The 27994-nt window shown below is 51.4% G+C and overlaps 1 protein-coding gene and 1 long non-coding RNA gene across 3 annotated transcripts; one reads left to right on the forward strand and one right to left on the reverse strand.

Moving 5' to 3' along the window:
- Positions 1-2548: 2548 nt before the first annotated feature.
- Positions 2549-27862, forward strand: MMP28 (matrix metallopeptidase 28). Of its 2 annotated transcripts, none has more exons than XM_027975303.2 (8): positions 2549-2883; positions 12989-13068; positions 13291-13478; positions 20455-20679; positions 23277-23522; positions 24937-25086; positions 25416-25583; positions 26775-27862. In XM_027975303.2, exons 1-8 carry the CDS (start codon positions 2782-2784, stop codon positions 27167-27169), a joined length of 1554 nt encoding a protein of 517 aa, XP_027831104.2. In that variant the 5' UTR covers positions 2549-2781; the 3' UTR covers positions 27170-27862. The 2 variants fall into 2 exon arrangements, with proteins under 2 accessions (XP_027831104.2, XP_060250751.1); XM_060394768.1 differs by lacking the exon at positions 26775-27862 and adding an exon at positions 26068-26322.
- Positions 3578-11279, reverse strand: LOC132657327 (uncharacterized). The gene is made up of 2 exons (XR_009595316.1): positions 11135-11279; positions 3578-9136 (listed from the first exon to the last, which is right to left on the reverse strand). It is a non-coding gene; the product is annotated as an uncharacterized LOC132657327 (long non-coding RNA).
- Positions 27863-27994: the final 132 nt, after the last annotated feature.

The following is a 27994-nucleotide window of genomic DNA, read 5'->3' on the forward strand; positions in this document are numbered from 1 at the left end:
CCATAGGTAGCCAGTGGGAATTTGCTATATGACTGAGGGAGCTCAAATCGGTGCTCTGTGACAACCCAGAGGATTGGGATGGGAAGTGGGAGGGAGGTTCAAGAGGGAGGGGACACATAGATACCAATGGCCGATTCATATTAATGTATGGCAGAAACCAACACAATATTGTAAACCAATTATCCTTCTATTAAAAATAAATATTTAAAAAAAGAAACAAAAATGACTTGTTAATCTGATACTCAAGCTACCCTTCTAGATTTAACAATCCTTCTAAATTGTGAACCCTTCAGAATCTTCCTCCCCCAGGTTCACCCCAGGACTTTGCCTGAATCCATTCTCTGTTCTTTCCTTAGCAGAGGACATTGGCTTCAGGCTGCCTGCTCTCTGAGGGTAAGACCCAGGCCTTTGTCCACCATCTCCGTTCCAGGTAGATATGCTCCCTACAGACGTGCACAAGGGCAGGGGCCAAGAGTGAGCAAAGAAATCCGCCCTCAACTCTTTGCGCCACAGGGCCCTCTCACCGAACTGTGAGTCATTGAAGGGCACTTTTTTCTTTCTGATCTACCCAGAGGAACTCTTGCTTCTAATTGGTTCACCCAGAATCAGTGCCCCTTCTTCATTGGCTGTTTGGGAGGTGGGCAGGGCCAATTTCCAAATAGTCCGCCCGTAAGAACTCCTGTTTCTAAGTCTACTGAAGGAAATTCAAGAATCCTTCCATCCAAGTGGCCTCTTTTTCTAAATTCAAAGTGTTAATTGCTCAGTCGGGTCCGACTCTTTGTAATTGCCTGGACCGTAGCTTACCAGACTCCTCTGCCCATGGAATTCTCCAAGCAAGAATTTTTACTGGAGTGGGTAGCCATTCCCTTCACGGGAGCTTCTCAACCCAGGGATCAAACCTGAGTCTCCTGCATTGCAAGCAGATCCTTTAACGGCTGAGCCACCAGGGAATTCCCACCCCCTCCCACCCCTCCACCCCTCCACCTCCCCACCTCTTTCTAAACAATACAAAAATATCTTGTGTGCTGAAGTCCCTAAACCTTAGGATAAGAACACTTGCATTACATTGCCTCAGATCTTAAGAGATTCCAAATTACCTTTACACACATTAACTCATCTAAACCCCACATCGACCCCCCCAGTGGTATCATTGTGCAATTTGCTTTTTCAGTTCAGTTCAGTCGCTCAGTCATGTCCGACTCTTTGCGACCCCATGGACTGCAACAGGCCAGGCTTCCTTGTCCTTCACCAACTCCCGGGGCTTGCTCAAAATCATGTCCATCCAGTCAGTGATGCCATCCAACCATCTCATCCTCTGTCGTCTCCTTCTCCTCCTGCCTTCAATCTTTCCCAGCATCAGGGTCTTTTCCAGTGAGTCAGTTCTTCGCATCAGGTGGCCAAAGTATTGGAGCTTCAGTCCTTCCAATGAATATTCAGGACTGATTTCCTTTAGGATTGACTGTTTTGATCTCCTTGCAGTCCAAGGGACTCCCAAGAGTCTTCTTCGACACCACAGTTCAAACGCATTAATTCTTCCGCCCTCAGCCTTCTTTATGGTTCAGCTTTCACATCCATATAGGACTACTGGAAAAACCATAGCTTTGACTAGACTTTTTTCTTTTATAGGTTAGCAAACTGAACCTGGAAGAGAGACAGTAACCTGTCCGCAGTCTCTAAGGCAGATAATAAAACCAGTTTACTCTGGCTTACTAGGAGTTTGACTAAGCTTTTCACGTAAATCATCTCTCAACCCTTACTGCAATTGTGTGGGATATATTCAGCTAGGCACTTTACACATTTTCTCGATCTTCAGGCGACTTTGCAAACTAAATATCATTCACTCTCATCTTACTAAGGAGAAAACAGACCTCTGCAGCCACAAAGTCGAAAGCTGCAGCCTCCCATTTATAAAACGTGGACTTCATGATGCCAGGTACGCTGCTCCGTCATCTACAGGCATTGTTCTCTCATTAAATGCTCCTTATTATCACATGACGTCGCTATTCTTATTATCTTCATTTACTACTGAGAAAAAAATAGGTTCAGAGAGGGTGAGTGACTTGCCCAAGACCACACAGCGAGCTGGTGGTGGCTGAGGCAAGATTCTCATCTGGAGCTCAAATTCAAGTCTTAAACTCCAGGAGTTGGTGATGGACAGGGAGGCCTGGCGTGCTGCAGTCCACGGGGTCACAAAGAGTCGGACACGACTGAGCGACTGAATTGAACTGATCCCAGCCCAGGGCTCCTTCTCTCATACCCCAGGGCCTCCGTCCCCGTCGGCCCAGTTGAAACAATCGATGACCCTCGAGGAGGCCAGAATCCCTCTTCCTCGAAGTCTTAGGTAGCCACAACCGCCAGGAGAAGACGTTTCCTCCCCTGCCCTGCGCAGAGAGATCCGGATCCGCGCGGGGAGAGGCCAAGCAGCCTGCGGAAGAGGCGCCTGTTAACACAACAACGCGTTCCAGGAGGCGAGCCGAGTGGGTGGAGCCTGAGTGCCGGAGTCCCGCCCCCTCTTCCCCCCTCCCTCGCCCCCAGGTCCGGAGCCCTCGGATCCGTGGGCAGGCGCTGCAGGGCTGGAAGACCTCGAAGCCGGCTCGCGACGAAGCGCCGCGGAGGAACCTCCCGGCGCTCGGAGCCCGGACACAGGCGAGCCCCTGCGACCTTCCCCTCGGCGCTGGGCCGGCGCAGCGCTGGAGCGTCCGCGGGGGCCCGGGCGCGGCGGACCGACGGCCGGCTGCCCCGCGCCGCGTGCCCGGTGCCCCGCGCAGGGGCGGCGGCTACATGGCCGCGCGGGTCGGCCTGCTGCTCCGCGTCCTGCCGCTGCTGCTGTGGGGCGGCCTGGACGCCCAGCGCGTAGGCCGGGAGCTGCGCCGGGAGGCGGAGGTACGCGCTGAGAGCCGGGCGGAGAGGGTCCGCGCGCTGGGGACCGGCCCGAACTTTGCAGTCAGGCCACCCAGCCGCCCCATCTGCGCTGACCGTCGGCGTGACCCTCCCTCGTCCTCCTCACCCTTCACACCTGCACGCGAAGGGCGGCGTTCTCTTCCCTCCCATCCCGAGGCGCCAAGCCGGGGCTGAAACCACACGGACACGCGGATCCGCACCGGGTTCGCAGGAGACGGGGAACGGGTCAGGGATAAAATGGAATAGATAGGCAAGAACTGAGGAAGAGGGGACTCCCACACCCTAGTTTGGGGCGCAGCCACTGTCTCTCACTGCCTGGGCTGGGGAGATTTAGCAGTTCATTCATCCGACGCCCAGAGCCCTCCCCGAGTCAGACGCTCCTGAGACTCCCAGATTGGTGGGGAGAGGGTACCGCTGGGGGGGCCCGACACTGGGAAAAGCTCTGGCTCCTTGAGTTGGTGCAGCCGCTGACCAGCTGAGACAGTTGAGCGCCCAAGCTCAGAACTAGTTTCCCGTCTCTAAAATGGGTAAGAGGAGCACTCTCTTTTTTTTTTTTTCTTTGCCCGGCATGTGGGATCTAAGTTCCTCAACTAAGGGTTGAACCTCGGCCCTTGACAGTAAAAGCATGGAGTCGTAACCACTGGACCATGGCTGAATTCCCCAAAGCAGCATATTCTTTTTTAAAATAATAACACTAATTTTTTATTTGTTTGTTTTTGGCTGGGTCTTCTTTCCCTGGGTTTTCCTTGCCAAGCCGGGCTTTTCTCTAGTTTGGGGAGCGGGGGCTACTCTCTAGTTGTCGCGTGCGGCTTCTCCTTTCCTTGGCTTCTCCTGTCGCTGAGCACAGGATCTAGAGAGCGGAGGGGTCCGGAGGGCTCCCTCCAGTAGTTGCGCGGTTCCCCGGCGCTAGTAGTTGCGGCGCAGGGGCTTCAGTTGCTCCCATGTATGAGGGCTCTTCCGGGATCAGTGATGGAACCCATGCCTCCTGCCTTGGCAGGCAAATTCTTTACCCCTGAGCCACCAGGGACGCCCCAAGAGTAGCATACTCTTGAGTTGTTTCTAAGGAGCTTTAAACAATGCTTCAGGACTGAACTTGAGAAAGGTAGGTGGGGAGGTGGAAGTGACCCTTAAAGATTTCCCATCTCATTTTTCCTCCCTTGGACTCAACTGCTTGGTGTAGGTGGCACAAGGGGAACCTTTTGTGAAGTGGAGGTAGAGATGAATTTGGGGCATCTATTGTCTAGATAAAGATGATTGTAATAATATATACCAGTTTCATTTCTTTCTTCCCCATAGAAGCATCTCTGTCTGTGTTTTTATCTCTTCCCTGGATTAGAACTGAAGTCTCTGCTATTTTTAAGGAGTAGGGATCCAAGTTAGTTTTAAATGACTGAGCCCAGCACTCTGCCCTGAGACTCTTACTCCTCTAATAGCATCATTCCTGCCCAGAAACTGCCAGATGCAAGCTTCTCAGTATCCTCACTCCCCTCCCCTAGAAGAGGGAGAATCTCCAAACGTAAGAACTCTGCAGAATGAGGAGGGCCACCTCCGAACCGCTCTGCCTTCCACCAGCCGGCTCCCATCACTGCTCTGAAATATTTGGAAATGGCCCCACATCCATGAGGGTCCTCCAACTCCTTCACTCCCTCCCCTTCTAAGCACTGGTCTCTTGCTCTGTGCTCTGCTTTTGCACATTGAAGAATCACTTTGTTTCTCTGATGTGTCTTACAACATCAAGTGCCGAGTCCTTCTGGCCCCAGGAGAAGGCTTCCGTGGACCAAGCCAAGTCTTGTTAAGAGTCCCACCCCATCTCCTCCCAAGTCCAGGTCCCAGGCAATCCTTGGCAGGAGAATAGAGACTGTATCACTGCCGCCCATGCCTGTGGTGGCCCCAGATGGAGAGAATTTCATCTTGGGGTGTGCTTGGGAAACATAATATCTAGCAGACTGAGTCTCTTTCCATCTATTTAACATAATTGAACGAAGCAGACTTTTTTTGTTACCTCTGAGAACAAGAGATATTTCTAAAAGCATGAAGAACTCTGGAAATGTGCAGTAGGTGTGGTCCCTATATGCATAAATACATATGCAAAGTGCGTCGTGTTCGTATGTCTATATGTGTTTCTGTATATGATCAATTGCATGGGCTTCAGTGTCAGACAGACCTATGCACAAAAAACCACAGGTAAATTATTTAACCTCTAAATAAGCCTTGGTTTTCTTTTCTGTATAATGGGGTTAGTAATGCCTATTCCACAAGATTTTGGTGTGGTTTCATGAGATAATGTATGTGAAATGCGTTCTAGGCTCAGCATGATGCCTAGTGTGTAGAAAACAGCTTATCAAAGAAAATTGCTCTCAATGTTGTTCTTGTTGGCGTCATTTTAGAAAGTTGTGACCCCCTGGACCATAGCCTGCCAGGCTTCTCTATTCTAGGCTCCTCTATCCAGACAAGAATACTGAAGTGGGTTGCCACTCCCTTCTCCAGGGGATATTCCTGACCCAGGGATCAAACTCAGATCTCCTGCCCTGCAAGCAGATTCTTTACCATCTGAGCCACCAGGGAAACAGAGCTTCAGAGTAAAGTCCTGGTTTGGTGACTAGTTTTCCTAGAGCAGTAACACAGGACATAATATGTAAGGCAACTATTTTCAGCATTTGACAACAAGGCTGTGATTCCTAAGAGATGGTATTGCAGTTACTATAGCTACGTTACAGATTACTTCAAATTTCAGCGAAGCAAAAGAACCATTTATTGTGTTCATAGCTACTGTGGGTTAGAATTTCAAACAAGGCCCATGAGGGCAGCTTGTGTGTGCTCTGCAGCATCTGGAGATGGAACCATCTGAAGGCTGCTTACTCACCTGTCTGGCAGTTGCTGCTTGCTGTCAGCTGGGGGCCTCCGTTCCTCTCCATGTGGGCCTATCCCCATGGTCTCTGTCTGTGGGCTAGTTTGGGCTACCTCCAAACACGGTAGTGGGGTCTCCAGGCTGAGTGTTGAGAGAGAGAAGAGTAAGAGAAGCAGAAGGTGTATGTCTTTATGACCTAGACGAAGAAGTTGCATGGCATCGCTTCTTTTTTTTTTAAAGACTGTATATTTATTTTGGCTGCGCTGGGTCTCCCTTGCTGCATGTGGGCTTTCTCTAGTTTTGGTGGCTGGGGACTGCTCTCTGTGTGCAGTGCTAGAGCCTCTCATTGTAGTGGCTTCTCTTGTTCTAGAACACAGGCTCTAGGGCATCCAGGCTTCAGTATTCGTGGGCACAGTCCTAGTTGCCCCGCAGCAGGGGGGTTCATCCTTGGCCAGGGATGGAACCTGGGTCCGCTGCACTGGCAAGCAGATTCTTAACCACTGGCCCACCGGGGAAGTCCTGTGTATATTCCTGTGCCCTGCACGCATGGCTCTGTGTGTCCCCTGTGTGCACACAAAGAAATAAAATCAAGGGTTTTCCGGAGTGGGCTTTGCCTGGGAGGGGTCTGACTGCTTACAAAGCTGCATTGTGAACGAGGTCATTGTTGCCCACTTAGGAAAACCGGGACTGTTCACAGCGTTAATGAATAGGAAGTGCCTCCATTGCTGAGTTGCCAGACAGAGAGTTAATGAATGACATCACCACCCGGGCCCCCCTCCCATTCCCAGCCAGGCCCTGTCCTGTTCTCGGGCAGCACAGACTGTCCCAAGGGATCTGTCTGTCTACCATGCATTGCTTGGACTTTCTTTAGAACAACCAGGCAGTGTGTCCAGGACCTGCCTTCCATATCTGTGTAGCTACTCCCAGTGCGCGGGTGCAACAGGGAGCTGGGTGATTTGTCTCTCTGGGGAGACTTTGGAGCTTCTGTGGAATATCCTCCCCCAGATGCAATGTCTGTTTCTCATACCCTAGAGCCAGTCGCCTGACTTCATGTGAGTCAGAAACCCAGAAGCCTGGGTGTGGAAGCCGTTCCCAAGAGCTCCGCTCTGTGACTCACAGGGTGCACAAGAGGCTCTGAAGGGTCTCAGAGGACCAAGAGTTGATGGAAAAGCAGTTGTCGAGCCAGTCTGAAAAAAACAAGACGTCTAGTGAAAGCTGGATGTTGGAAGCAGGGACACAGAAGAGAGAGACTATTGGATAACTCTCCCTAAACACAACCTTCCTTGGTGCATTTTTTGTTTTAATATTTTTATATTTATTTGGCTGTGCCACGTCTTAGTTGCAGCATTCAGGATCTTAATTCCTTGTCCAGGGATCGAACCCAGGCCCTGTGCACTGGGAGAGTGGAGTCTTAGCCACTGGACACCAGGGAAGTCCCCAGATTGGGACATTATTTTATGCCTTAAACTTAACCCCACATCCAGTGAGGACTATGGCTCCATACAGTCTGGTTATTTGACATGAGAAAAAAATAACAAGATGGGATGTGGCTGGAGAGTGGGCAGTTAATGTTTTCCAACTTCCTTAAGGATGGAAAGTGAAAGCAAGCATGGGGATTACGGTAAGAGGTATCTAGGTTATACCCAGACAGAACTCTGTGAATATTGAACCAGGGACAAGGGAAAGGAGGAGTAGAGGAAGGGAGTCAGAAGAGAAGGGGAGGTCTTCCCCCAAAATAAAGGAAAAGGGCCACGCTGGTCCCACTGCCCTGAGGCCTTCAGTAGGCTCCAGAAGTCAGAGCAAAAGCAGTGAATTCTGGAAGCAGATGTTTGCCTTTGTGAAGAACGTACTCAAGTGCTGTAGAATGCTTGTGGCTTGTCAGATGGCCCCTTTGGATGTCATGGGAGATGTGATCCCAGCCTCTTTCTTGAAAGCCAGAGTTCCCTGCCTAAGCAGACTCTTCCCTCTGCTCCTGCTTGCAGAGGAGACAGAAGGAATCTAGCTAGAAACGCCCCCAGTTTTACCTTTTTAAATCTGAGGGCCATCTCCCAGGAGCCAGAGCAGGCTGGACCCTGATCCTTCAATTTTAAAGCATCTGAGTCACTTGTTTAAATGTGAAATAAGACTTCCTGGGATAGGTTTTCGAGAATTTGGATTCAAGTATGACACCCTGTGGACTTCCCTGGTGGCTCAGCTGGTAAAGAATCCGCCTGCAATGTGGGAGACCCGGGTTCAGTCCCTGAGTTGGAAAGATCCCCTGGAGGAGGGCATGGCAAGCCACTCCAGTATTCTTGCCTGGAGAATCCCCGTGGACAGAGGAGCCTGGAGGGCCTATAGTCCAGGGGTTTCAAAGAGTCAGACACGACTGAATGACTAAGCACAACACAGCATATGAGACACTGTACTCCCTTGAAACTTACTTTTCTCGTTTTTAGAATGGGAATAACAACGCCTGTCCTGCCTATGTTCTTGCAAGGTAATTGTGACGCTCAAGGAAAATCAGATGCCCTGAAAACTTTGCAATAGGCAAGAGCTCCCTGTGCTCCTGATGACCAGAAAATATGTTTATTCATGGAATGTGCCAAGAGAGGGCTTGGGCTTCCCGGATGGCTCTAGCGGTTAAGAACCCACCTGCCTGTGCAGGAGACATAAGAGACACAGGCTTGATCCTTGGGTTGGGAAGATCCACGGGAGAGGGGCATGGCAACCCCCTGCAGTATTCTTGCCTGGAGAATCCCATGGACAGAGGAGCCTGGCAGGCTATAGTCTGTAAGGTCACAAACAGATGTGACTGAAGCGCCTTAGCATGCAGGCCAAGACAGAAAGTCAGCTATCACCCCCTGCATCTTGACTTAGCTAATAGGGCTACAGATGTATTGGATGATAAGCAAGAATCACGCGCAGGCACTATAGAAAGATTAAAATCAAGAGGAAACACAATATGAGAAGGAAAAGATCATAGGTAAAGCAATGTGGTTTCTGCATGAGCTTGCCATTTTGCAATTTTCCTAGTTCTTTGTTTCATATTTGCTGCTGCAGTTCTTTTTTAAATTATTTCTTTCTTTGGCAGTATTGGGTCTCCGTTGCAGCGTGCAGGGTCTTTTGCTGCGGTGCACAGACTTTTCTTTAGTTGTGGCATTCAGGCTCAGTAGTTGTGGCTCACAGGCTTAGTTGCTCCATGGCATGTGGGATCTTAGTTCCCTGACCAGGGATCAAACAAGTGTCCCCTGCATTGTCAGCCAGATTCTTAACCAGTGGGCCACCAGAGAAGTCCTTGCAATTCTTTGATATGGAAGATGTCCCGGCCACTCTGTGGACATGAGACTGTAAGCTGGTCCCTCCTCAACTCATCTACCAAAGGTCCCTTCCAGCAGTAAAGTTCTGTGTCTGTAAAGGGGAAAATAACATTTTTAATGACGCAACTATCATAAAACCTTCCCAAAGCTTCCTGTTACTGGATTTTCACAATGCTCCTGTGAAAAACAGAAGGCAGTATTCCTAACCCCATTTCATATTTTGGGGGCACAGAAAGGTTGAGTAACTGTCAGATAGTTCACACAGCTAATCAGTTGCAGAAGCAAGACTACAATAATAGGAGGAACTGGCGTAGATCTTAGCTCTAATCCAATCCCCTCACTTTATTTCTTTTAATATTTATTTATTTGGCTGCACTGGGTCTTCGTTGCATCGTGTGGGATCTAGTTTCCTGACCAGGGATCCAACCCAGGCCCCCTGCTTTGGGAGCATGGAATCTTAGTCACGGGACCACCAGGGAGGTCTTGCAACCCCCTCGTTTTATAGAAGAGGAAACTGAAGCCAGAGAGGCACAGGACTTGCTTAAGGACACACAGTTCCCCGCAGCACCAAGAATAAAGTTCAAGTGCTCAGTCCACGGCCCTTGCCCTGCCCGGCTCATGACTCAGAGCTCTGGGATTCATTTGCTACACCTTACCGCTAGTCTTGCCCTGCTCAGAAGTGGCCAGAACTTTCCCTTCCTTCAGGCACTGGGTGGACTGGGCTCGACACACCCTCCTAGGACAAGTCAGGACAGATGAAGGACTCGAACCCCTGAAATTCTGATCCCTCTCAGGTTTCTGGGTCTGGGGAGAACCATTTTCCTTTTTCTCAGACACCACAGTCACTCCCAGGGCTTTATGGAGGCGACTCCCCAGGCAAGCGGCCCCAGCCCTGAGTGAGTGGGTGAGGCAGGCTGGCACAAACTTTGAGACCTGAGAGGGTGAATCATGGAGGCACACAGCCCTCCAGCTTCCTCTTCTTGCAGCTCCAGCCCTGGGCTCCGAGGGGGACATGATAGGGTGAGGACAGGGCAGAGAGAAAACCTGATGTTTGAACTGCGAGGCAGAGAGGAGCTCTGGGGCATGGCCTCCGTGAAGGGGGACAGGAGTGATCGCAGGGGCAGCTCAGGGAGCCCCTGAGCGCACAGCACAGCCCCCCAAGCCTACGTTTTCTCCGGGCGTCTCTTGGCCACGCTGTTACCTGCGTGCATGCATGCTAAGTCACTTCAGTCGTGTCTGACTCTTTGTGACCCCATGGACTGTAGCCTGCCAGGCTCCTCTGTCCGTGGGATTCTCCAGGCAGGGATACTGGAGCGGGTTGCCATGCCCTCCTCCAGGACATCTTTCAAGCCAGGGATGGAAGCTGCTTCTCTTATGTCTCCTGCATCGGCAGGCGGGTTCTTTAGTGCCGCCTGGGAACCCCCTCCGGCCCTGCACCCCTACTCTTTCTCCCAGGCAGAGAGGGGAGTTTCTCTCAGCTTTGCAGGAGGAAAACTGAGGCGTGGCAAAAGGGGCACACAGAAGGGGGTGAGGGAGACCTGCAGGAGCAGAGGGCATCTCAGCCCTGCCTCCTCCTCACCCTGAGATGGGGGGCTCCCTCCACTCGATAGAACTTGAGGACACTCAGTATAAAGGGGCCCCTGCCTGTAACTGAAATATTTTAAAATATGTGCATATTAAACACCCCTGGAGGAGGAAATGGCAACCCACTCCTGCAGTCTTGCCTGGAGAATCCCACAGACAGAGGAGCCTGGCAGGCTACCATCCATGGGGTTGCAAAGAGTGGGACACGACTGAGCACGCATTTATACTAAACATAGAATAACTATAAGGGAGTTCTGAAATCCTGATAATCCCCATTACAGCATTTCGGTGCTTTTATGGAAATATAAAGTGTCAGATTCTTAACATTTCTTTTACTCATTCTCTTGGTGTCTCTTGGCTGGTGTCCTGGATATTTGCGCGCTCTGCCTGCTGGAAATTCAGCTCTGCCTTGAAACCCACAGATTCCCAAAGAGCAGGCAGCCCAGGGCTTCCCCTCTGATAGACCCCTGAAAAAGCCTCCAGCCCCATCCTGCCCTCCACCCACCTTGCCTGCCAGAAGTACCAGGCGCTGGCAGCCCAGCCAGGAAACAGGAGACGCCGCTAGTCCACTTCCTCTCTCTCCCCACCGCTCTGTCCGAGGCTTCATAGTTCCAGAACCAGAGCCAACTCCCTGATAAGGGCTGGGTGGGTTTAGGGGGAAGAACACAAGGAGTGCCACCCTGTTGGCCTGTGACTCAGTCTCTCCCAGGTCACTCACCCAGCAAAACCACTTCTAAGGAAACATTAATTCCTCCCTGGCTTCCTGTAGAAAGCCACTCTTTCCACCCTCCCCGAGGGAGGGGGAAGAGGCACGGAAGAGAACCAGGCACCTGGCTGGAGTAAGGCAGGTCTGAGGTAGAGGGCCTGATTAACAGAGGCACAACTGCCTTGTTCAAAGCACTTCCTGTCTCGTAGAGGGGTTGCCTTCCAAAAGTCTCTTGTTGATTTCCCCACTAAGGTCGATCAGCCAGATCAACTGTGTATTGCGTGTTCACTATATACCAGACAACTATGCTAGATGGACAGTACTGTGTTTAATCCTTCTGAGAATCCGGTGGGGTTATTTCTGTTCTCACACTGTGGGTGAAGAAATGGAAGCTCAGAGAGGTCCCTGGCCACCCAGCAGAGTCAGGGTGGGGAACAGATTCTTGATTCTAAGCCTAGCGGCTATTCTATAATGCCACACTAGTTTAAGCCATAGTCTTCCAGATTAAGCCCCTAGAGCTCCTTTAATCCAAGGTGCAACCCCAAACAGTGTACTTATGCAAAGAGACTGGAGAAGGGAATGGCAACCCATTCCAGTATTCTTGCCTGGGAAATGCCATGGACAGAGGAGCCTGGCGGGCTACAGTCCATGAGGTCACTCAGACACAAATTAGCGACTAAACCACCACCAGCATGCAAAGAGAAAGAGGGAAACGGTAGTGCTGAAATACCGATAAATTAGCACAGAAAAACAATAAAATGGACTTGGAAAGAGTTTGTCTAGAACAAGGGCTCCTTATGGAACAGGGCTGTATTGAGAAGAGGATGTAGAGGTTGCTGGAGATCGAGGTAATGAAATCCTCAAAAAGGAGGTGGGATACCTGCAAAGGTTTAGGGGCTGCTTACTTAGTGTGATTTTGTTCCCAACTTGTACCTTTTCCTTGAAGCAACGGCTATGACTGGAGTTGATCTGAGTTAAGAAATATAGCAAAGAGAACAAGAGAGACAAAAAATTGTTTCTGGATAGGTAACATAGCAAAGAGGGATAAAATGAAGAGTCGATGTGTCTATATAAGAATTCAGGAGCTGAGGTGGCATTTTTTTTTTTTAATCCATTGATGGGACTTTATCCATGAGAAGGGCAAACAGGAAGCCCAGTGCCTCATTTGCCTGAGGGGCTGGACTGGTGATAGGTATGGGCAGTGAGTCACACACTTCTCTCCACTGGCCTCCAAGAACTGTATCCACGGACATCCCTGGTGGTCCACTGGGTAAGACTCTGTGCTCCAGTGCAGGGGGCCTGGGTTTGAACCCTGGTCAGGGAACTAGATCCCACATGCTGAAAATAAGAGTTCATAGGTGGCAACTAAAGATCCTGTGTGTTGCAACTGACACCCAGTGCCGCCAAATAAATAAACAATAAATTGTTTTAATAAATTAATTAGAAAAAGAACTATATCCAGCTCATCAGTGGTGGCCAGGAACTGAGTCCAGGTTCTGACTCTGATGCCAGGATTCTTTCTCCTGTTGCTGATAGACCCGGTTGGGAATAGGATGAGCCTGGGCGTGAAGTTTGTGCCATGGACCCTGGGAGACTCAGGAAGGGGAAAGGATGCTACATTGTGGGGAAAGCTGATGTTTGTCTCTCCCCCAGGCATTCCTGGAGAAGTACGGATATCTCAGCGACCAGGGCCCCAGTAGACCTTCCTCCACGCGGTTCAGTAATGCCATCAGGTAAGGCAGAGGGATGTGGAGGACTCAGTGATGCTGGCGTGCAAAGTTTGGGTCACCTCTGCTTTCCTCCTGGAAGGCTGGTCTCCCACCTGTGCCCAGGAGGTCATGCTCATGGCTCCCTCCCCCGTCCCCCACCACCTGCTATCTCCAGGGAAGCTCCTTGCCTTCCCCTGCACCAGCCAGCCCCCCGCCGTGGTCCTTTATCTCAGTTCCTCCTAACAGGGAGTTCCAGTGGGTGTCCCAGCTGCCCGTCAGCGGGGTGCTGGACCCCCCCACCCTGCGTCAGATGATGCAGCCCCGTTGCGGGGTGGCAGATACTGACAGCCAGATGCCTTGGACCGAGAGAGTCAGCGCCCTCTTTGCTGGACGCCGGGCCAAAATGAGGCGTAAGAAACGCTTTGCAAGGCAAGGTGAGTACTGTTAAAACCTAGGTGGCTTGGAATTCCCTGGTAGCCAGCAAAATACTTCTCAACCTTGGACCAGGCTCTGTCAATAACCTCTCTTCCTTAAGGAGGACAGCTGGGACCTCTCAACCCAAAGCTCATGTTTGTGAACACAGACATTTAAACCAGAATAATGCCTACATTGATGAACTTTCATTGTGCAGGTATTTTCCAGAGCAAACCACTGCCGGGGTCCAGCCCCAGTGGATCCAGGGTAATTCGAAGGTGGGGACGGAGTCGGCGTCCTGGAAAAAACTTATTTAATTACAAATATAGAGGGAGATTAGAAACAGATAGTTGTAGTAGGAGAATTAGTGGAGAAAAGAGGCTGAATAACTGGTTTACACGGAATACCAATCACCACCTATGTAGGCCACAGGCGTCTTTCCATTCTCCCAAAGGAGAGGAGGCACTGAGGCCTCCCTGGTCCGATCTCAGAAGCCCAGGCAGAATTAGCAGGCTTGGTGAGTACCCACATCTCAGATGGGAATTCAGCCAGGAAAGTGGGAGCAAGAAAGAAACGACACGGGGGAATCAGTCTTTCCAGAAACTGATCCGATTTCTTTATTTTTCAGGTTTGTTTATATACCTTTTTGTTATACATAGGGATGAATACAGAGTCACGCGGGGGTCAGCAGACCTGACCCTCATCACAATCAGGTGCTTCATATAAAATTATACAAAGGTCTTATGAGTTTCATCATCTTTTAGCCATGAGGTCTGCTGACAGTTTATGGCCCTTTCTGATGTCGGTCAGTTAACCAGAAAACTTATTTTTCCAGGGGTGATATTTTCTTAAATCAGGCGCCACCCTCCAAATAAAGTTGCATTCCTATAGGGTGAGGGTGTAGTGAGTTACAGTCAAGAAAGGAATTTACTTAACCTAAGGTTTAACGTGATTAATCTTAAAAGGTTAATACTTATTTCTCCTATATGCTAGTTATATTCATTATAACGGCAGGAATATGGAGATTTAGCAGCAAATATTGGCTCAACAAATGTAAACCCTCCACCAATGTTTCCCTTAAGATCTATTTAGTCTTAAGATAGTGATAAAATTACATTTTTGCATAGCAAGGACACTGATTTATAGTGATTTATAACAAAGTACCGTGATCTATAACAAAAGAGAAGATTCATTAACTCAAAAGTCTAGTATTGCTAACATCAAAAACTACTATATTTCCTTTTCTATATTCCAGATACATTGATTAATATATTCCCAGGTGCCTAAGGATATGGAGGCCTGATGGCAATCATTGACTCATCAATGAAAAAAGCCCTATGCTAATACTCCGAACTCTTTGTGCTGTTTATGATTGAGAGGTTGTCACACAAGCTAGTCTGTCAGCAGAGAGGTTTGACCTGAGACATCCTTGTCACACCCAGGGGAGGGAGTTAGCAGTAATTATTGGCACGACAAATGAAGGAAAAACCCTTCACCAATATAGTTCCTAATCGACCCACTAATACTATACTAATGATCTTCTAACTTCTCAAGAGTCTGTATTTAGAAAGTTTTAAAACATCCCGTGCCTCTCACAGTTGGGAGGCTGTAAACAATCACATGCGGCCAGACGAGCCTGATCAGGCAGGCCAGAGAATCTTCAGAGTTCGTAAGTTGAAACACTCTTATTACGCCCAGGAATTTTTATTAACTGGAGCTGCAAGTTAACTCCTTCTCTGAGAGAAATGGTTATGGGGGAGAGCTCCCTGTAAAGTACTCTGATTTGGGGGTAGATCCTCAGGAACAGGGGGTTTCCTGAGGCTTGATCATGCCTTTGCGTATGCCAAGCTTCCTTCCTCATGACCTTTGCCGTGGGCGGAGTTCCTCACACTGGCTCCCAACAAACCACTTAATTCCTTCATCAATATGCTATGTATGGCAGTTAAACCATCACCATATTTATATTTGACTAAAGTCGTTTTCATCCAAATTGATTCTTTTTTCATAAGAATTATTCAACAAAGGTGTGATTCATCGATCAGTTTTATGTTGGCCACGGTACTTTTTTTTTTTTTACAGCGTTATGGAAATACAATTCACATACCATACAATTTACCCACTTAAAATGAACAATTCAGTGATTTTTATTATATTCACAACATTGTGCAACCGTCGCCACAATCTCATTTCAGAATATTTCCATCCCTTCAAGAAGAAACCCCATCCCAACAAGGAAACAGTCTGTAACATTCCCCTGCCCCCCAGCTGTTGGCAACACTGATCAACCTCCTTCCCGACTCTTCGAATTTGTCTATTTTACACATTTTCACGTTAAAGTTTTTGCAACTGTGCTTCTCTTTGTGTAGTTTTGGGGATTTTTCTTCCCTTCTTTTTCCTCCTCCACTTTCTCCTTCTTTGTCCAAGTCCAGTCTTCCAGGATCAGATGTTACAGATCTAAGATTTATGAAGATTTGGTTCTTGTCAATTCTTTGTCAATAACAAGTTTGACAGTGTGTAATTTTAACGTCTTGTCTGTACTAAGTCTAATTTTCTCTGATCAGTTTTTTGCAGTTTTCAAGATTTCTAACAAGACGAGGTTGCTCAGTCAGGTTCTCATCTATTATTAATTTTACTATGAGCACTTAGGGCCATTGCCTCTTTTAATTTGCGTGAACAACTTTGGCTGACAATACCCATTAGGAACAGAACAGAAGACATGCTTTTTTTTTTTTTTTTCTTAGCTGATTTGTAAGGAAATTGTGGGCCGTTCCCCTCAGCTGTCAGAGGATGGGTGTTTCCAGGTGTTTGCCAATCCGCTTCCACTGTGTCCATACGTGCGGCCCCTCTCGGTGTCCAGTACTGCCCGAACGCATTCCTGGTAGAACAGAGAGGAGCAGTGGGGGGTCCAGACTCTGCAGTCAAGACGTCCTCAGAGTCAGCATGTTCTGCAGCCCCCCGTGCTTCTGGACAGCGGAGGGGAAGGATGAGGCAGAATGGAGGAGCAGTGTGGGCTGGAGCAGCATCCCTGGATGGATCTGGGGCTCTGAGTTTACTTGTATGACCTGGGCTGTGTCACTTGGCTCTGTTTCCTCACCTGAAACATCTGTAAAGGAGAGGCCCTGATTACCAAGGGGAAGGATTTGTCGTGAGAATACAGTGGAAAATGGGGCCCCAGACAGTCTCAATAGTGACACGCCCAGGCTAGAGCTGGTGTCCCAGGGAATTGAAGTGATGCCTCCTGGGCACTCAGGACAGACCTGAGCACAGGGATGCTGCCTCCAGGCAAGCATCTCATCTTCTCATGTCCCAAGGGAAGAACTGATGGAGTTCATTTATCACTATCCAATTTGAAGCATTCTTTTTTTTTTAACTTTTTATCTTGTATTGGAGTATAGCCGATTAACAATGTTGTGACAGTTTCAGGTGAACAGGGAAGGGACTCTGCCAGAGAAGGGACTCCGCCATACATGCACATATACATGTATCCCTTCTCCTCCAAACTCCCCTCCCACCCAGGGTGCCACATAACACTAAGCAGAGTTGCCTTCGCTATACAGCACATCCTTGTTGGGAAGTTACCCTGGAGAAGGAGATGGCAAACCACTCCAGTATTCTTGCCTGGAGAATTCCATGGAAAGAGGAGCCTGGTGGGCTACTGAGCCTTGATGATGTGCCAAGGATGGTTCTACATGGATTAACTCATTTTATTCAATAACAATTGTATGAGATGGGTCCCCTTATCACCCTCAGTTTACACATGGGGAAAATGAGGGACCAAGAGCTTGGGCAACTCTCCCAGGGCCACACAGTAGCCAAGCCTTCTTGTCATTGGGAGGATTAAATGATCACCAGATGTGAAAAACCTCAGAACATGGGTAGGTGCATAAAAAATGATGTGGGTTTCTAGGCCCATGACTTTCCATAGTGTGGATGAGTGCTGTACTGATAAAGTTGGGCTCCAGGGTTGCCAGATAAAACACAGGATGCCCATTTAAATTTGAATTTCAGATGAACAACAAGTAATTGTTTTGTTTTCACATACTTATATTAAAAAAAAAAAGTATTTGCTGTTTATCCAAAGTTCACATGGATCTAGATGTTCCATATTTTCATTTTGCTGAATCCAGCAACCTCATTCCAAGCACTCAGTCCCCTCTGTGCCTACAGGCCTGATTTTCAATGCTCCCGAAACCACCCAGAGCTGATGCAGGTGAGGGCCCCGGGGGATGTATCTGGGATATAAAAGGAAGGAGAGGAGATACTGACTGAGCGCCCATCACATACCAGGCAGCTTCGTGTTGCTTTTCCATCTGCTATTTCACTTTTATCAGGAGGTGAATCTTACTAACCCCACTTTGCAAGTAAAGAAACTTAGGCTTGGAAAGATTCAAATAATTTGATATTCGAGGTTGTAAGTAGAGGCTCTGGGATGTTAACCCATGTTCTCTCCATAATATCAGTTCCCTGTTGGGAATCAGAACTTCAAGGTCCTCCCAAGCAAGGAGTCTAGCTCTCTGCCCTTCCCCATCTCTTTTTCCCTCCCTCCTCCTTTTTGGGTTTTGGGGCAAAGGTGCAGGGGCTGCAATGCCAGGTGCGACTGGTGGCCTGAGGGTTGCCACGGAAACCAACCCAGCCTGGCCAGGAGTTTGGGATGGGGATCCCAAGTGGCCAACCTGCTCCAAGGACACACACCTAGAAGAAGACAGTGGGTAAAGGCTCAGGCTGCTGGCCCGGTGGCTCCTTGCTCCCCTGCCCCTCACCCAGCTCTGCTCCTCAGGACAATTGGTCGTTTTCTCTCAATTCCCATTTCTGTTTGTCCTCCCTAGCCTCCCCACTTCTTGCCCACAGAGTGAGGGGCTCCCCTCGCTGCAAAAAGGCAGGAGGATTTGCCTCATACTTTTCTAGAAGCTTGAAGGTGGCAGGGGAGAGTCTGAGAGCGGCTCACGCATAGCAGGGTAGGGAGGAGCCCAACGCCAGCCTATCCGGTGCCCAGTGAAAGTGTCAAAGAGAAGCGTTCCTGGCATAGAGTGAAGCCTCAGGCGGCGCCTCTGGACTCCAGGCCTTCCTCTGCCCTCCTGGGTCCCCTCCCTTCCTTAGATCCTTCCCTCTTCCCTCCCTGAGGGTTGCTTACTGGCTGGGAGAGGTTGGGTGGCTGCCAGGCCCTACAGGCCCAGGAGGCAGCCTTGCATGGAGCTTGGCTCCCGGGTGGGAGAAGGGACAGTAGGGTGTGGAGGAGTGGAGAGGAGGGAAAGGGTGTTGAGCTCTTCTGCTCTCCCAAGACTTCAGGAGAATTTCAGCTCTTGCAGGGCCCCTGCTGTGATGCAAAGAAGTGATGTTTAGGCAAATTTATAAGCCTTGAGTCTTAGCCAATGTGCCTGCTTATCAGTGTCGGGGCCTGGGCTCAGGGCCAAGCTCCACTACTCACTCATTTTTTTTCCTTAAGAGGTTTTATCTTTATTTTTTTCTGTTTTTGTTTGTTTTGTTTGGCCATGCCATGCCACATTCAGGATCTTACTTCCCCAACCAGGGATTGAACCCATGCCCCCTGTGTGGGGAGGGCAGAGTCTTGATTCCTGGATGAACAGGGAAGTCCCTACTCACTCATTCTAAGTCCCTTCCTCCTGGTCTCAGTCTCTGCAAAACAGAGCAGAGAGATGGATAAGGAGATGGCCAAACACCCGCCTTCATGGCAGATGACTTCCCGCCTTCTGCCTGGTTCAGGCAAGGACAGCCCCAGGACAAGAGGACAGGAGGTCTGAACCTTCACCTGGTCCCCCCTCCAAGGAGAGAGGGGGCTGTCCTCCAACACAGTCAGGCATGCCCTGCCCACTCGTCACCCAGGCTCTGGTCCATCTGGGACAGGTGTGAGTGCTAAGTCGCTTCAGTCGTGTCCGACTCTTTGTGACTATAGCCCGCCAGGCTCCTCTGTCCATGGGATTCTCCAGGCGAGAGTATTGAAGTGGGTTGCTGTGCCCTCCTCCAGGGGATCTTCCCGACCTAGGGATCAAATCCGCATCTCTTGTGTCTCCTGCATTGGCAGGCGGGTTCTTTACCACTAATGCAGGACACTGGGACCCAAAAGACAACGTGATTCTCGTGCACTCCCAGGAGTCCTGCCTCTGAGCCACGAGTCCTCCACTTGGGAGTCACAATCTCAGTCCCCGACCTTGCAGGGCTTAGAAATAGCCCATGGCAAACTCTGGGAGCTGGACCTTCTGAGCACCCTGGTCCTGGATGCCCGATGAGCTGCAGAGGGACTTGGTTGACTGGGGCTCAGGCGAGAGGTCAGAGTCTCCGGCCTCAGGGAGGAACTGCAGTTTGGGGCAAAGGAATAGGAACTCTTCGCTGAGTGGAAATGGAAAAATTGGTCTCGGTCAGTGACAAAACACACTCTTTGTTCTTATTTGTTTTCACCTCAGAGCTCTGCAGAGTCCCTGAGGAAGTGAGGGGGGAGGGCCAGGGGTCAGAAAAGGACCTCAAATAAATGGGCCTTGTGGTGCCTTGTCAGCAGCATGGGAAAGGGGAGACAGCAGGAGAGTGAGAGGGGCGGGGAAGAGGAGGGGCAGAGGGGAGTCTCGGTTGTGGCCCTATGGCCCCCCTTCCTCCGCCCCCTACGGTAGGCAGGGGCTGGGATCTGCTACCAGCAAGAGGTGCGGCTCAGTTTTCAAGCTTAGTCTAGACGCTGGGGAAGGTGACCCCAGACTCGAGAGTCCTTGAGGTTGGGGACCCTTCCTGAGTTGAGGCTCCACATCCCCCATCACATGGGAACCTCCCCATGCCAAGCCACTGCACTAGGGACTATGCAGGATAAGGGTTTCTTTGTCAGTCTGAGGGCAGTGTCTCCACCGGTGGGGGGCTTCCCGGGGCCAAGGCTGTGTCTCCTTCATCACTTCAGGGACTTCCTGGAGGAGGGCCCATCTCCCCATCCAAAGGGCCCATGGGGCCAGCCCCAGACTCTGTAGCAGCTGTGGCTGACACAGCCTCTCTGGGTGGCAGGCAACAAGTGGTACAAACGGCATCTCGCCTACCGCCTGGTGAACTGGCCCCAGCACCTGCCCGAGCCCGCAGTCCGGGGGGCCGTGCGAGCCGCCTTCCAGCTGTGGAGCAACGTCTCGGCGCTGGAGTTCTGGGAGGCCCCGGCCACAGGCCCTGCTGACATCCGCCTCGCCTTCTTCCAAGGGGACCACAACGATGGGCTGAGCAACGCCTTTGATGGCCCAGGTGCTGACACCGAGCCTCTCTCCTACAGGGCAGGAGGGAAACCCCCAACTAGGAGAGGCAGTCTGGAGAGAAGGCAGTGGAGGGTTCACTCCTCCTCTAGGCTTGGTCAGGCTGCAGCCCCCTCCAGAGAACCCTCAGTCTTCCCACCTGTAGAATGGGAACAGTGGTCCCTACTCTCTTAGGTGCCACATGGCTGAAGGGTTGGCCACATGAGGTTCTGCATGGAAAGTGTTTTGCAAGCTCTAAGGAGTATTATCTCTACTGGGAGAACCTCCTGGGGTCCTGTCCTCCATACCCTGCGTCAGGCCGGTGCCTCTCTCGTTCTCCAGGAGTGGATGTTCCCTCAGACCAAGGCTCTAAAAACACCGGAGGCCACCACAGCTCCACCCCTACTCTCCCACCATGCACTGTACAGTCACTGACGCAGGGCAAGGGACATCCTGTCCCCTCCATGCTGCCTGCTTCACACAGTCACAGCCCAGACTCTTCTGTTTGGCCCCCAAACTAAAGGCTTACTACCCTTTAGTTATAACGTAAACTGCCCTCATCCGGGTCTGCCCAGCACTGGCCTTCATGACCTGAATACAGATTGTCTGTGTATCTCCTCTCTGCTAGGGAGGCAAGGAGACCTCATTAGACCCCTTCAGGACTTAAACCCTGTGTGGCCTGGGAACTTGGGCCCCCACCTCCCCCGCACCCTCCTACTTTCCATTAAGCCCACTCAGCAAAACCCACTTCCAAGCCCCGCTCCTGGGACTCAGGGAGGACTGGGAGAAATCCCGGCTTTACAAGAATCCACATGTGCTTCCGTGTAACTCCCTTCACCCACAATATCGCCATGAGACGCTGATGGCCGTACCCAGGTGGAGTCTGGTTGCTAAGACAGCACTGGACTGGGAGTCAGCTCTCTGATTTGAAACTGGTGTTCATTCGAGATTATGTCTTCTCCCTTTGAAGCCCGCCCATCTGTCTTCCAGGATCACGGTGAGGGTTACACAGTAAGGGCTTACATGGCTCAGAACAACTTGAGGCATGTTCAGAATTAGAAGCAAGTATGCTTCCTACGCTGGCTTACCAGTTGGCACTAGAGGTAAAGAATCCACCTGCCAGTCCAGGAGACATAAGAGACGTAGGTTTGATCCCTGGCCAGGAAGGTTCCCTGGAGGAGGGCATGGCAACCCACTCCAGTGTTCTTGCCTAGAGAATCCCATGGACACAGGAGCCTCGCGGGCTACAGTCCATAGGGTCACAAAGAATCAGACATGACTCCTCCTCAAGGCCAGCTCACACACACACACACACACACACACACACACACACACACACACATTCCTCCTCAAGGCCAGCTCTCCACGTCCCTGGAGGCTCCCTGTAATGGCAACCTCCCAACTTTTGTTGGGAGGCCTGCTGGGAGGCCTCCTTTAACTCATTGTTGGGAGTCCCTGCTGGCCTGGGTTCTAAGAAGGCCATGTCAGAAGGACTTTCAATGGGCTTCTAAGCCAGCATCATTGCAGTGCTGATTGCTGACCCTTGGGGAAAGTGAATTATGAGGGGATAGGGCTCTAGAAACTACAAAACTGCATAAGGGCCCTGCTATAAGCTTGAGAATGACTGATCCAGCCCATCTCCCTCTGCTCACGCCTATTAGAAGCGGGAAGCAGAGACCCGCAGAGGGAAGGCAAGAATAAATGAATGCAATTTTTTTTTTTTCTTTTTTGGCTGCACTCAGGCATGCAGGCTCTTAGTTACCTTAGTTCTCTGACAGGAATCAAATCCTAACCACTGGACTTTCGGGGAATTCCCCTATATATACTTCTTAATAAAGAAGCCTATACCTCCCCATAAACAAAGCCAGCACCCAGATGAAGAAACAACATTACCAATACCCCAGAAGTCTCATTATGCCCCCTTCTGGGGTAACCACTGATCCCTAATCCTACATCTCTTTGAAAGTAGGTAGTAATTACCCACAGCAGGCTCTAAGTATTACATGTGACATACACGTGCACTGTGTGGCGGGCTCAGTCGTGTCTGACTCTTTGTAGCCCTCCAGGCTCCTCTGTCCATGGGGATTCTCCAGGCAAGAATACTGGAGTGGGTTGCCATGCCCTTCTCCAGGGGATCTTCCCCGCCCAGGAATCAACCCGTCTTTTATGTCTCCCGCATTGGCAGGCGGGTACTTTAGCACCACCTGGGAAGCCCTCTGGGCTGTGCACACATCCCTTTTTAATCTTCAGAACAGCCCCGCGAGGATCGACTCTCTTAGTCAACATTCTCATTTCTCGGATCTAAAAGCTAAGACACAAAGGCCTTAAGCTATCTGCCCAGGTCACGGCAGGTAGGATAAGTGGTTAAAACCAGGACTGCAAGCCAGGCAGTTTGGCCCCATGCTCTTTGCACACCACGCTGCCTCCGAGGCGTCCAGACCCACAGCCTAGTCATCTGTTCGTTGCTCCACACTTCCGCCTCTGCCAGACTCAGTTAGAAGGGAAATCACCCATCAGAAAAGCCCCCACACCCACGCCAACAGCGTTTGCTCAGGGTGGAGGGGGGTGTCGGAGGCGCCGGCTGCCCCTGACTCTCCGCGCCGCCTGCAGGAGGCGCCCTGGCGCACGCCTTCCTGCCCCGCCGCGGGGAAGCGCACTTCGACCGAGACGAGCGCTGGTCCCTGAGCCGCCGGCGCGGCCGCAACCTATTTGTGGTGCTGGCGCACGAGATCGGCCACACGCTCGGCCTGACCCACTCAGCCGCGCCGCGCGCGCTCATGGCGCCCTACTACAAGAGGCTGGGCCGCGACGCGCTGCTCAGTTGGGACGACGTGCTGGCTGTGCAGAGCCTGTATGGTGAGACCCTCCGGCGTGCACGCCCCTGCTCCCTTACCCGCCCCCTGAGCCCCTCCCCCCCACCCGCCCCCTGAGCCCCTCCCCCCCACCCGCCCGGGACCCCCAAGGCTCTGACGCCGGCTCTTCAAATAGGATTACCCCCTCCTAAGCGCAGGAAACTGGTTTCCCCATCACTGGTCCTTTCCGATCTGCAGCTTCAGGCTCTCCTCAAAGAAAAGCCTCATCTCCCGCTCTGCTGCTTCCCTACGCCTGGTCTCTAGCATCTCGACCCATTCCTGGGCACAGCTCTCCTCTGCGTTCCAATTGTCTGTTCCTGCCCAACCCCCGGCCACGCAGTTCCTCTCATACGCCTCCACCAACACCCCCACCCTCACCCCATTATTCCTGCTCCCAGCTCCAGTGGCTCTCTTGAAACTTTCTCCTCCATGACGTTGATGCCCACTCTTCCCACCCAACCCCTGGCCCCTCGCCCCTCGCCCCTGAGCCTGGGTCTGCCTGGCGGTGGATTTAGACAAGGTCTTCCCCAGAATGAACTTACCGGTGCTGCTGCCCGGAGACTATCTGGACCCAAGGCCTGCTTCGGCCTGGGGGGCTGCGTCCCTGAGTACGTGGGGGCTGTGGACAGGGCCAGGATCCCTGGGATCAAGTCTCCATTTCATATCAGACTAGAAGTTGCTCATGGGCAAAGCATTTCCTCTGTTAGAATCCTCAATTTTACCTTAAAAAAAGGAAGGGGGGAATAATTTCGGCCCTGCTTACCCCCACAGGGCTGTTGTTCTAGTGCCTATGAACATGCTTTGTAGCCCAAGAAATCTACACAAACATAATAATAGCAGCTGATATTTCCTGAGTGTCTACCATGGGCCAGGCACTTAACACACCCAAGAAGTAAGTATCTTTTTATCCACAAATGAAGAGAATAGGGCTCAGAAAGGTTAGATAACTTGTCCAAGGTCACATAGCTAGGAAAGTGCAGACCAGGATTCAGGAACTAAAGCCAAATTCTAAGCTTGTTGGACTCTGCCTCCTTCTCACAAGTGCAGTGATGTAATTATCACTGCTGTCATCATCACAGCCTGGGCCCCTGAACTCTGCGCTCCTGCTATCTGCATTGTTCAGGACTCAGGAAAGAGGACCCTCTGCCCTTCTTAGTTCCAAACCCTTATTTGTTTCCCCACTCCAATTTTACCCTTTCACAGACTGTGGGGTAGGAAAGAGGACTTCAGTGTTTGATGCTATAGTTAACACCAACAACCAAGGATAACTCTTAACCTGCAGCACCCACCCCTGCTCTCCTTCCCTGCACCTGTCAGATAATGAAATAAACCACGGGGGAGGCCTTGAGCTCTCAACACCTCCCCCCCAACCAGTATGTGCTCTTTCCTGCTTCCCTCCTCCTTCTTCCCCTACCAAGGGAAGCCCCAGGGGGGCTCAGTGGCCACCCAGCTGCCGGGAAAGCTGTTCACTGACTTTGAGGCCTGGGACCCCCTCAGACTCCAGGGAAGGCGCCCGGAAACCCGAGGTCCTAAATATTGCCATTCTTCCTTCGATGCCATCACTGTAGGTAAGATGGTCCCACCGGTGCCTCGCTTTCTTCTTTCCTCCCCCCAGCATCTCCAGGGGTCTCCGGAACTGAAGTACAAGGTTGGGAGGGTGGCAATTATAAAATCCAGAAATCCCAAGTCACAAGCGTTCCACAGGGTAGCAAGCCCACGCCAAGCAAAACCCTGCTCCCTCCTGCACTTTCCCTTCCATCCCAGCTGTGCACACGGCATCCTCTCTGCTGGGTCCTGTCTCATCAGTTTGGGAAGCTGGGCCCTAGGGAAGCACCTCCCCTGGAAGGAAGGCAGGAGGCTGACGGTCACTCCTCAACTCTCTCTTGGCTCCGGGCAGACGGACAACAGCGCCTGTACGTTTTTCAAGGGAACCAGTTCTGGGAGGTGACAGCTGACGGCAACGTCTCAGAGCCCCGCCCACTGCGGGAAAGGTGGGCGGGGCTGCCCCCCCACATCGAGGCTGCCGCCGTGTCATTGGAGGATGGAGACTTCTACTTCTTCAAAGGTACCAGCCCTGAGGCAGAGAAGAAAATTAAGTCCTAGCGAGGGAGGAATCTACCCAAGGTCAAAAGAGGGAAGGAATCTCGATTGCAATTTGAACCAGCGGCCCCAGGAACTCTCCCAGGAGATTCCTCTAGTGATGGATTGGGAGGCACAGGTGCCAAGGTTGTCCCAGGAGAGAGGGTGGAAGCGTTTCAGAGACGAGGGAGGCAGAGGACAGCTCTGAACTCTGCAATACAGCGGAAGAATGAACTTTTTTTAGAACCCTAGCTGTGTGAGGCTGGTCATGTTACTTAACTCATTGTTGTTGTTCAGTTGCCAAGTCATGTCCAACTGTTTGTGACCCCACAGACTGCAGCCTGCCAGGCCTCCCTGTCCTTCAGTATCCCCCAGAGTTTGCTCAAACTCATGTCCATTGAGTCGGTGATGCCATCCAACCATCTCCTCTTCTGTCGTCCCCTTCTCCTCCTGCTCTCAATATTTCCCAGCATCAGGGTCTTTTCCTATGAGTCAGCTCCTCGCATCAGGTGGCCAAACTATTGGAGCTTCAGTTTCAGCATCAGTCCTTCCAATGAATATTCAGGACTGATTTCCTTTCGGATAGACTGGATGGATCTCCTTGCAGTCCAAAGGACTCTCAAGAGTCTTCTCCAGCACCACTCTTGGAGCTTGAATTTGTTGAATGGGGAAGAGAATCCCTCAGCCTTGTTGGGAAAGGAGGATTAAAAGGACATAATGTCTGAGGACTGTGTAGTATATGACGTGAGAAAATACAGTTTATTGATTCGACCAATCCTGAGTGCCTTCTGCACCCTGGGTTGGAGGTGTGGGGATACAGTAATGATCGAAACAAAAAACAAAAATCCCCCCCCTCACAGAACTGTTGGTAGTAATGGCCTTGGAGAAAGACCTTGGCCTTGCAGGAAGTCGTTACTCACCTGGGAGGGGGCGTGCTTCCTGCCAGGGATGGGGAGGGTCCTTCAGCGCTCCCCGCCCTCTGCTGACACCTGCTGGAAGTTGAGGCCACAGCAGTTCCTCCTCTGCGGTTTATCACTGATCCGTTTCGGTTATCATAAATACTAACCAGCTGGGGCTTCAACTTGATGGGGAGTAGGGGTGTGGGGGAATAGGGATGGGGTACAGAGACAGAGGGTGAGAGCAACAAACTCACCCTGGCTCTTCCAACATCCCACAGGGAGTCGATGCTGGAGGTTCCAGGGCCCCAAGCCGGTGTGGGGCTCCCCACAGCTGTGCCGGGAGGGGGGCCTGCCCCGCCACCCTGATGCTGCCTTCTTCTTCCCTCCTCTGCACCGCCTCGTCCTCTTCAAAGGCACTCACTACTACGTGCTGGCCCGAGGAGGGCTGCAGGTGGAGCCCTACTACCCCCGAGGCCTGCAGGACTGGGGTGGTGTCCCCGAGGAGGTCAGTGGCGTCCTGCCCAGGCCCGACGGCTCCATCATCTTCTTCAGAGACGACCGCTACTGGCGCCTCGACCAGGCCAAACTCCAGACAATCACCTCGGGCCGCTGGGCCACAGAGCTGCCCTGGATGGGCTGCTGGCACGCCAACTCAGGGGGCGCCCTGTTCTGAAGATGCCTCCCACCTCTTAGTGAGTGCCTTCATAGCCACTGTGTGTCCCCTGCCCCAAGGGCAGACAAGCCTCTGAGCCTCCCCGCAGAAGCTCAGGCAAGAAAGGTGGTCTGCGTTTGTTCCCTGGAGGATGTGTTTGCACTGTCAAGACGTTGCATTCAGGATCTCATTTCCCAACAAGGGCTCAAACCCCTTTCCCCCTGCAGGGGAAGCGCGGAGTCTTAACCACTGGACCACCAGGGAAGTCCCGAGACATTGACCGTTGTGGGATCAACTCAACGAGAAGCTAAAAAGGGTCCCAGACCCCATGGCCCTTTCCCCAGGGACTCATTCCTCCCCAGGCCTTGGGGATTTTGTCTCTGCCCCAAAGGTGCAGTTCCTGTCCCCAAGGCCACAGCACTGGACAACCAGGAAGGCTGCCAAACTCAGCAGAGAAGTTGGGACACTTTCCCAGACTGTCCCTTCCCCTCAGGACCTCCTGACTTGGTCCCTAGAGAACTGTGTCTTATTTAATCAGAGGCCCTGCCTGCAGGAAGCTTGTATGGTTTGGGTACCAGAGTCTCAAACCTCAGGAGAGTCAGGACCCAGAACAAGGAGACCAGTGCAGACCTGCTGGGCCCTGTTTTTTTTGGGGGGGCGTGTTGGAATAAAGAGGTGCTCCCAGCGAGTGAGCAGGGGAGCAGCTTCCTTGGACCAGTGTCCAGTGAGAGCAGGTGGGCATGGATGCTAGGGAGGGGGCAGCCATGTTCTTCTTTGTCCTAGCCGGGCCCAGTGAGCTGTGGGTGTGTATAGTTGAGATGGGGAGAGGGGGCCCGCTGCTCTCTT

This window comes from Ovis aries, chromosome 11, assembly GCF_016772045.2.
Source record: "Ovis aries strain OAR_USU_Benz2616 breed Rambouillet chromosome 11, ARS-UI_Ramb_v3.0, whole genome shotgun sequence".
Taxonomy (NCBI): domain Eukaryota; kingdom Metazoa; phylum Chordata; class Mammalia; order Artiodactyla; family Bovidae; genus Ovis; species Ovis aries.

Bases quoted from the DNA above. Each gene is read 5' to 3' on its own strand.
- MMP28 (XM_027975303.2), top strand. From the start codon at position 2,782: ATGGCCGCGCGGGTCGGCCTGCTGCTCCGCGTCCTGCCGCTGCTGCTG. The intron at 20,680-23,276 runs GTGCTGACACCG...CGCCGCCTGCAG, and splicing joins CAACGCCTTTGATGGCCCAG to GAGGCGCCCTGGCGCACGCC. The intron at 25,584-26,774 runs GTACCAGCCCTG...AACATCCCACAG, and splicing joins AGACTTCTACTTCTTCAAAG to GGAGTCGATGCTGGAGGTTC.